The sequence below is a fragment of the Prunus mume genome, linkage group LG3 (genome assembly GCF_029339155.1).
Source record: "Prunus mume cultivar Tortuosa linkage group LG3, ASM2933915v1, whole genome shotgun sequence".
Taxonomy (NCBI): Eukaryota; Viridiplantae; Streptophyta; class Magnoliopsida; order Rosales; family Rosaceae; genus Prunus; species Prunus mume.
The window spans coordinates 4,245,926-4,255,816 of NC_142700.1; the positions used below are offsets into that span (position 1 = coordinate 4,245,926).

The window sequence follows — 9,891 nt, forward strand, 5'->3', positions numbered from 1 at the left end:
TCAAGACTACTTCCCAACTATTATCATCAAAACCAGTTTAATCATCCTCCCTCTAAACCCAACCCCACTGCGTGAAATTAGTATAAGGGATAAAGAGAAAGAGGAAGGGAGAGGGACGGCGGTCATGGCAGGTACTAGAGATTAGGTTCATCGGGTTGGGGTGGTGCTGCTGTTGGGGCAATACCCTTTTTTTTTTTTTCAATCAAATCTTTTATTTTTATAATTCTATTTCAAAATATAAAAACTGAGAAGCCCAGCTGTAAAAAAGTAAATTATTTAATTTTAAAAATGAATACATGGCAATATTTAAGTGGGAGTACTATAAGCTGACGTGGTATATCTGTACTATCGTATAATTTTTGAGAAGGAAAAGAAAACAACCGTCTTCCAAAGAATGCAGACGCAGAAATTATCATTTGAAGAAGTAACAAAACAAACTAAAGGTTGGTTTTTGGTTGAAAATTGGTCAAGGGAAAGAAACCAACTTCATAAACTGTGTGTGTAATGTTTGTTTTGCAATGACAGGCAATTCTTGAGTTGAGTCTGTCTGGGTCCAGTCCAGCAACAGACAGGACAGGACAACCTCAAACCTGGATTGCATTGGACCAAGTTGTAATGACCTATCAAGGTTGGTGCACATATGACCAAAACTAGTTCCTTCGTGAGCAAGATTTACAGGAGCTGAAGGAAGAGCACCATCCAGTTAGGAGGCTATGTCCCCTTTACACCCATACCTTTGATTTGGATGACTTTGACCCTTTCTCCTCTGATGCCTTTATTCACACGCAAGCCTTTGGATATGACTTAATCATTAATCTAAATTCAAAACGACTAATAATGGCAACGTTTAAGTTTCTAAAAAACCTGTAGAACCCTTCTGTCAAAAATCCATTTTTCATGAGACAGACATTTAAAAGGAACCATTCATGCTTTTGTGAGAGTTTTATTTGTATTTTGATGGCTTGGTTTTTTCAAGCTTTATCTCTTTTTGGTTGTTATGAGTTTGCAATCTTAGTTGGTATGTCTATGTTAGAGTTGCTTCGATCATGCGTGATCGTTAGCGGAGATGCCCCAGATTGTCCTAATTTTGATGTTAGATCATTCCGTCATTGTAATGGCGTTTTGTGAATAGCTTGTATGGTCATTTGTGACTAATGACTTTTTTGGCTGAATTATGAATGCAATCCCATAATTTCTAAAATAAAAATAAAAGGAACCAAATTCATGCTAATTATGATATAACTATGTGCTCTAAAAAATTATCTGGTAATTGATGTTAATTTCCTTTAAATATTTTCATCAACTCTCTATCAACCCTTGATTACTTCCATCAACCTCCGGTCGTGCCTTAATCTCACCTCCTCTGCAACTTAATTTTCTGCCTTAATCTTATACAACAATTATTCTTCTTCAAACCCCTAAATTTACAATTAAGCTGTCTTTATCCTTGTTGTATTAGCTTAATTAATTCATTTGCATTCTAAATTGGGCCTCTGCAGAAAATTTCTAAAGCCCCAACTTTCTGATCAGCCCAACCCAATTAATTCACAGCTCTTTTACATTCAACTACCCTGCCCCACTATCCTAGTCTTTTTGACCAAAGTAGAAAGACACAAAATTCAGGACCAAAGACAAAGCAGAAAAGGCAAAAGGGCTCACACAGATTTTATATCTAAACAGTGAATATGACCATATACCCGAGACGTCTTTGTTATCCGTGCTCCAAACAAAGCAAAACACATAAAAACTTGAAAATATAATCGTAAGGACCATTCCATTATGTAATTGAAGAAGCTTGCATCCCATCTTTTTATTTTGGGGTACTTTTTTATTGAGAGGGACGATAACATATTAAATTTATACACTACACGAATTTTAGGACTCGAACTCAGAATCTCCCAAGAATAACATTTGTTCCAAATCACTACACTAATCGGTTATTTGCAGCTTGCCTCCATCTTCAAGCCTAGTAGGTGTTTCAAAACTCAGACAATGACACGAAAGTGAGCTACTTCTAGACATCCTATCCTTGTACACACATTCTACATAGTCTCAATTAATGAATTGGGTTGTTCTGTACAAAAGAACAGAAGATTGAAGAGGGTGCAGTTTTTATTAATGCGAAGCTGCTCGAATTTGTGGGGCTACTATGTAATAGAGGTCCTATAATGATGGGGCACATAGCTTTTCCAATTAGAAGGCAAAAAAGTAGGAAAAAGTGCGTGAGTGGTCACAAGATTTAGGGCGGGCCTTTCTTTTGAAAAACACAACACAAAACCAGTAAGACGACCCACGTTCCTATTAACAGCCTAACTGCCCCTCTAGCTTCTGCTGTTGCTGCTGCTAGAATCTCACTTCACCATTCATTATCCATCTTCCTTTCAGTTCCAAGCCATTTCCTTCTCTGCAATTGAAAGCAGTCCAAAATTCTTGAACAATTCTCCTCATCCCAACACAAGGGAATTTCAGATAGTCAGTGTCATATTATGAAGTGGGGTAGCAAAAAGAAAAGGCCTCCACCTATTTCCTCTTCATCTTCTTCTTCTTCTCAACCTTTCTTGATCTCTCATGTCTTTCCCATTTCATGGCTTTCAAAGTTCAAGCAGAAGAGGGGCAATTCAGAACCGAAACCCAGTAAAGTAAATAGAAAAGGGAAGCCGAATTCTCCATCTTTGGGTTCACCAAGGTATGCTGCTGCTAAGGGCGGTGGAAGATTCTATGGTGTAGTTGATGATGATGATGATGCATTTTGGAGACTATCTTTTGGTGAAGATAGTGCTGAAGGGAAGAAAAACAGAGGGGTTTTGAGATCGGTTTGGTTTGATTCAGATGATGAGTTTGAAGTTCAGCCCTCCAGTTGTGGAAGCTGTCAAACAAGTGATAGAATAGTGAAGGGAAGAGATTTGTCTCAGAAGTTGAAGGGCATGCAGAAAAGTGGGAATGCTAAAGAGTGGAAATTGAGGAAGGAAAACAGAGAACTTGAGGGAAAGAAGAAGTTGTTGAAATTAGAAAGAGACGCAGATAAAGCAGAAGAGACATCAACAGAAACAGTAGAAAGTGATGAGGTGGAAATGTTAGCGGGAAGAAAATTTTGGGCAACCGAGACTGATGCAAGAAAACATCACTATGTATCTTCACTGAATTCAAGAAATTCAAGTCTAAAAACAATTCAAGAAGAAGCTTTGAACTTGGAGACTGAAGAGCCTTCTGAAGAAAAACAGACTTCAGATTGGCAAAAATTGAAAGAAAGGAAAATACAAGAGGTGAAGTCAAAGAGTGAGAAACATAGGAAATCTCTCTACATAAGCAGGGAATTACAGAGGAGAAGAACAAAACGGAGTAGCAAAGTCAGAGTTTGTTCTCCAAGAACAGCTTCAAGGGTTGAAATCTGTAAAATTAAAGCTCTTGAAAACATGACGAAAGCAAAAATGAAGATGAAAAGGGTGGCTAAGGAGGGAGCAGTGCAGCAGGTAAGAACAGGCTTGAATAGCTTTGCAGTGGTAAAGTGCTCATTTGATCCACCACAGGACTTCAGAGATTCCATGGTTGAGATGATTGTGGAGAAAAAGATAACCCAGCCAGAGGATCTGGAAGAGCTCTTAGCTTGTTATCTGACCCTGAATTCTGATGAATACCATGATCTCATTGTCAAGGTATTCCGGCAGGTATGGTTCGACTTGAATCAGGCCAGTTTCAGTACTGAATCACAGAACGAACAATGTAGCAGTGACTGATTTCTCTTTAGCTAATTATAGCCAAAATTGTAATCAAATTTTAATGTGGTAGATATAACTGTTATGTTTCTAAATGCATGAACTCTGCACTTCTAGCTTTAATCTTATCGCTTCAAATTTGTGAAGTTTAGCAACCGATGACAATGCAGGATTACAATGTGTACAAGATGCACAAATGTGAGGAAATAGTTAAGGTGGCAAACCCAGTTTCAATATTTGAACCCACAAAAATCCATACAGACGATCAAATCAACAGTAAAATGTCACTTGATTGAGAGCAACCTATAACCACAAGAGTCAAGACTTTATGAATATAAGGAACGCAAAAGGGTGCAAAAAAAAAAAAACCATGAAATATATGAGTTCGGAATTAAATAATTTTCCACAAATAGTCGGGTGGACCATGGAGCCTTTGCCGAATAGAGGACCTGGGGCAACCGGTTAACAGTATGCAAGTTCTGTAACATTCCAAATTCAAGCAAATTGTGCAAGCTGCTAGACCTTGCATTAACTCGTTGCCCCAGTAAACAAAGCCCTATTGTAGTAAAGGAGGATGAGATTAAAAGTAAAAGCATATGGGTTTTGGACCAAAACAAAAAAAGCAATGAAATGTTATTATTTGATTTTCACGATATAAGAATAGTAATCAGCATATACTAAGAAACAAGATTGAAGATAAGATGGAATCAAGGGAAAGATGAAAACAAACATAGAAGATCTATTTATAACCAGAACAAAACATTTATGCCTATGAGCATAAAACATGTGAGCCACTGGGCATCAAAATCCCAAATAAAATAACTAGTATCACGTTTTCTCTACTGGAGTAAGATGCCCCATTTGTTCTGTAAGGTTATTTACATTCCTCATATTCCACCACAACTTGCCATGATCACCAGGTTTGCTTTCGTTCTTTCTACCATCAGAATCCCTTTTTTCCAACTGAACTTCCTGAGCTTCCACTGAACCAGGATTCTCTGTCAAGAAGTGTTCCCAGAATACGTCATTCACGCCAGTTGGCGTGGAAGCAGTGATTCCAGATGTTTGTTCTTTTGAGGATTGTTGTTTTGAGGAAGCAGGCTCAGGAGGTACAGCTGCAGCAGGCTCAGGAGCAACGACTACAGCAGGTTCAGAATTCATGTCAATTCCCGGGGATTTAGGCTGAGCGTCAACATTAAGTTGTATTGAAGATATAGCTGCGCTTTCGACACAACTTGTAGACTCATCCAACTCCACGTTTGAAACAACCTGAATATGAGCCTCTCCAACATCAAAAATGGCATCTTCCCAAAATGTTAGGAATGACTCCAACTGCTCCAACTTTTCCATGTCCGCATTTTCTCTAATACCAGCTTGTGAACTTGCCACCTGATTATTTCCATTGCTCGCTTCATCATAAGACCAACCGATTCTTGGCAACCTTCTCTTTCGCCCATGTATTTCCAATTGCGGAACAGGATTGGAGGCAATCCCTGGTTTCTGCAAAACCCGGGCCACGAAACTGGTCATGGTTTGCTGCTGCCTTTCCATGTGTTGCAAACGTTCCTTCAAGAACTGCATTTGCAACTCCAATCCCTGCCGCTCCTGCTCAAGCCGCTGTAACTCTACACCAAGGCGTTCTTTCTCATGTTTAAGCCTCTCGATTTCATCCTTCATACTCTGCCTTTCAGATTCGGATAAGGAAGTCCCATTCCCTTGGACTTGGAGATTCTGCAAAGAGTGACTATGAACCGGCTTTCGTCTATGGATATTCTTCATAAGGTGTGGCTGACCTCTGATAAAATCGTCATTGGCAAATTCCCATTGTTCCGGATCAATTTTTCTAAAACCCTATTGTAAGCATTTAAATCAAATTCAGGAACTAAAAAATTATAAAGATTGATACATACCAATGTAAAAACAACTGAAGCTGAATGAAAGTAGAAACTTGATTGACTTACGTATGTATTGAGCTGCCTGATGAAGCTAGAGAAGTTGTTGTGCTTGAAGAACTTTGGCAGCAAATCTCTGGCAAACTCCGGCGGGTTCCAAACAATAAAGCTCTTATTACTGGCACTCCAAGACACAATTGAATCGGTTGAAGCATCATCCACCATATCATAGGTCTTGGAAAGGAAAGGCGGCAACGAGCTGGCGCCACCTTGAACTTCATCCATCCTAATCAATCCCCCAAAATCACCAACCCAAATCTGAAACCCAGTCTTAAATCATCAACCACTTCTCAAAACTCCAAAATCACAGGCAAATTAACTCCTTCAAGCTCTCCTGTATATGCAGGACCAAGAATTCAATCCAGAAACCTCAAATTTCCAGTCTTTCAACCCAAAAACCGAAACTTTGCAAGGAATTAAGGGAACCCAAGATCCCGCTTGAAAACCCTTTGAATTCCCACCTGTGAAGGCCTTACCTTTCCAAGGAATTAGGGGAACCCAATTGAAAACCCATTGATTTTCCACCTTGGGTTTTGAAATTGAACCAAATTAATAAAATAAAAATAAACCAATGGAAGACTGGAAAACTGTAATTAATTAGCTGATGGCCAGAAGTCTGGGTTCAGTCAAAACCCAAAGGAAATGGAAAGCAATTGACCATAAATCCCGTCATAATTTCAACTAAGCGTGTGCCCCAAACCTACCGTAATAATCGAAGTCGTAGACACACAACAATTGGCGGTTACCGCAAATATTAAACCCCCAAAAAATTACATATTTGTTTTTAGTTGGAGAAGTTCAAGAAAACAAAGTCGTATTTTTGACGAGTTGTTTGCTCGTTGCAACAGTTGCAGAGACTACAATTCAGTTCCCATTTCAAAGTCAGAAATTTTGAAAACCAAAGAAGAAAAAAAGAGAGAGAGAAACAGAAAGCTTGGAGCAAAAGCAACAAGAATTGATAAGAATAGAAAGGGACAGGAACTAGAGAAGTTGCAGAGAAGAGACGGCTGATTGGCTTCGCAAGCAAAGGTCACGAGTCGACGACCCCGAAACCCCAAAACGATTCGTTTTCGCTTCTGAATTTTCGAATATTTTGGGATCCTGGTTCTCGAAACGCGTAAAGAATTTTATTTCCCACGGAATTTTATATTATTCCATAAAGAAAAAATACAATAAAATATAAATAACTAAGGCATTAGCTCTTTTTTTTATTTCCCTTTTTAATTATTTCTAATATTCGGATTAGGTTAGCTTTAGCCTTCGAGCTGAAATGGACTACTGGACTTGGAGACGACATTGTTTCTGTTGTCGTTTATGTCTGGGTAAGGTGCGGTGACGTGTATGCTTTGGTGGTGCTATATTCAAGGGATCTGCAACCAATTGGAGATGCGTAAGGCCGTGTTTGTTTAATCAAAAGCACCAAGGGAGGCGGATTTTTAAAGGAAAGGTAAGCATCTTGTAACGTCTACCGTACACGTGGTTTGACGATATCGCGTTACGCCACAACACGTTTTGTTGGATAAGTATGAACATGTGTGTACTTTTATTTAAATGCGACTTTAGGGTAGGTGATATTTTTGTATTTATGGGGAAAAATTGACGATGTGTCCTATAAAACATAGAGAATTTTGTGATTTCATTTTAAAGTATAGTTTGTCCCTCTCTAATCGCACGGGGATTAGTGGTCACTTTGACTTTCAGGAGTTTAAGCATACAAAATTGACGATGGCTAATCCAAAGATTTGCATAATCGAACTACTCGATTCACCTAATTATACCTAATTTAGAAGCAATTATAATTTAAAGCTAAGAGTGACCCTAGTTGGATACAGATTTGACACCTCTGAGAGTTCTCTTTTGTTCTGCAGGCTCAACTTCATTGATTTGGAACCCCTATGGAGAGTGGTTAAAATTCTAAAAATAAAATAATGTCTATAAAATCTAACTACTTTACACAAATTTCTCAAGATTATATGATGTTTTACATTTTACTTTCACTCCAGGGATCAAATATGGCCCAGCAATGGGTTTTGACTTGGACAAAATTCCAGCCCACCTATAGCTTAATGGTTAGGACTTGGGCTTAAGAACGTCCAAGAAAATTAGGCAGGAGCCAATGGAACAGTAAGTAACCACCAGTTTCCCGGGCAGAATAATATCTTACACTCATTTTGAGAAGGCAATATACAAGCGAAGGGAATGATGCAAGGAAAGAACCTCGTAAAGTTAAATGTTCTTAATCAACGGAGCTACATATTTCTTACAATTTGTTCTTAATTACAAAATTTTGATACTTGTTTCTTTTTTCGCTAGTTATTCAGAGCACATATTAAAATGTAAGACCATGTAAAGTAAATATGGAATATGCAAATGCAAAACTCGTCTTTTCTCAATACATCAAAAAGAAATTTAGGTCTATAGAGTACGTCAGAAGATATAACATTTCACCTAGTTTTCTTCTTATGTTCTTCACTCAATATCCAAGTTATTTCGGATGTTTGAACAATTTATGTTTCATAATTTGCACGTGTTTAATTCTAGATTTGATAGTCATATTAATAAGATAATAAAATAACAATCGAAAAAAATCAATTTATATAATTTTTTTTTAATGTACTTAAAACTTGTATCTCATTAACGATCAGAAATCACTCACAATTTTGTAATTTTCAACTTAGTAAAATCCAAGATAGAATACATAGCATAAAGCAAAAGAGTGAGTAATAATAAAGAGGATTATGGAGAGCTGAAATTAAAGAAATGAAACAGTGTCTCCGGTGCCTCGTGGGTGGCGAGCATATCGGGCATCACGTGGGCCCACCGATGGGACGGACATGATTAACGTTATATATAGGACGGTGGTCCCCACCACCACCACCACCACTATACCATACCATATCATATCCCACAAATCCACAATCGGTGCCACGCACCATGGGGCAGCAGCAGCATTACACAAAAGCAACTCTCTCCTCCTCTTGTACACTTGTCAATTAAAAAAAACAGAAACGAAAAAAAAAAAATCCAAATAATCAAATTCAAATCAGTGGCGGACCCAATGCCACGCCCTCCAATCGGGTTTGATACGCTGGTTGAGTCCGCGGCGCACGTGTAGTTGGTTGAATTTTGGGGCGATGGACGACCCGTCGTGTTATTAAATATATGGGGGGCTCACTGCTCACAATCTTTCATTAATAATATCTTATCTTATGCGATGTTGTAATTTGTAACCAAGAGCAAGCTACCAAAACATTGAAGCTTGCTTGTCTCATCTTACAATTTATTAAAATTGCATCATACAAATCACATCAAATCCTAATATCCTAAATTTGGTTATTTCATTGAAACATGGTGCCCTTCAAGCAAGGGATGATAATTTTTTCCGTGGATAAGACTCTTAGTAAAATTTCGACCCTAACGGGTTGAGTATGAAAGATTAAAAAATGGATATGGGAACGGGTATGGAGAATTTTTTGAGTATGATGTTCGGGGAGGGAAAGGGATGGTATTTTAATCTCCAACTTGAACCCTCCCCGTTTAGAATATATATATTGTAGTATATATAATTTATACGAATCTTAAGCCACACTACTTATATATTTAGTTAACGTCCAGTTACTATGTAAACATGCTTATATTGTCTTGTATGTATATATTATACATACTCATTATCTTGGCTTGGTTCAAATTTTTATTTCTTTCAACAAAATAGTTTTATATTGAATTTTTCTTCCGTAATGGGGCTTGTTGGGGAACCCATTTCCCAACAAAGGTGGGGATGGAGAATCCTCGATATGAATATTGCAGGTATGAAGGCGGAGATAAGGGAAAAAAGCTTAACGATGATGGGAATGAGAATGGCATACCCACCTCCAACTCGATTCATTGTCATCCCTACTTCAAGTTCAATAAAATAAAGAGTAATGCTATAAGTTCCAATAATACACAAATCTATAAACAACATAAGACACTAAATTGTGAAGTCCTGCAAAGTCTTCCTCACTATTTAATATGCACAACTACGACGGGGTTCAAGCTTAATAATTAAGAACTCACTATATAATAATAAATATAGAGTCTACATATTATGAAGTTACGAACCCAATACATTATTTTTCTCGTTAACAATATATCATCTATAAGTAGCACACAACAAGCCAAATGCTAATGATCGAGCATGAAAGCTCTACGAATGCTACTGATTAATTGAGACTAAACTCATCTTT

General features: G+C 37.8%; 2 protein-coding genes across 2 annotated transcripts; one reads left to right on the forward strand and one right to left on the reverse strand.

Moving 5' to 3' along the window:
* The first annotated feature begins 2,345 nt into the window (after positions 1-2,345).
* OFP5 (ovate family protein 5) lies at positions 2,346-3,808 on the forward strand. The gene has a single exon (XM_008227033.2). It carries the CDS (start codon positions 2,487-2,489, stop codon positions 3,732-3,734), a length of 1,248 nt encoding a protein of 415 aa, XP_008225255.2. The 5' UTR covers positions 2,346-2,486; the 3' UTR covers positions 3,735-3,808.
* Positions 3,809-4,432: 624 nt separating this feature from the next.
* LOC103324903 (heat shock transcription factor A4A) lies at positions 4,433-7,037 on the reverse strand. Its single transcript, XM_008227015.3, has 2 exons — positions 5,675-7,037; positions 4,433-5,564 (listed from the first exon to the last, which is right to left on the reverse strand). Exons 1-2 carry the CDS (start codon positions 5,888-5,890, stop codon positions 4,542-4,544), a joined length of 1,239 nt encoding a protein of 412 aa, XP_008225237.2. The 5' UTR covers positions 5,891-7,037; the 3' UTR covers positions 4,433-4,541.
* Positions 7,038-9,891: the final 2,854 nt, after the last annotated feature.

Bases quoted from the DNA above. Each gene is read 5' to 3' on its own strand.
- OFP5 (XM_008227033.2), top strand. From the start codon at position 2,487: ATGAAGTGGGGTAGCAAAAAGAAAAGGCCTCCACCTATTTCCTCTTCA.
- LOC103324903 (XM_008227015.3), bottom strand. From the start codon at position 5,890: ATGGATGAAGTTCAAGGTGGCGCCAGCTCGTTGCCGCCTTTCCTTTCC. The intron at 5,565-5,674 runs GTAAGTCAATCA...TGCTTACAATAG, and splicing joins TCAGGCAGCTCAATACATAC to GGTTTTAGAAAAATTGATCC.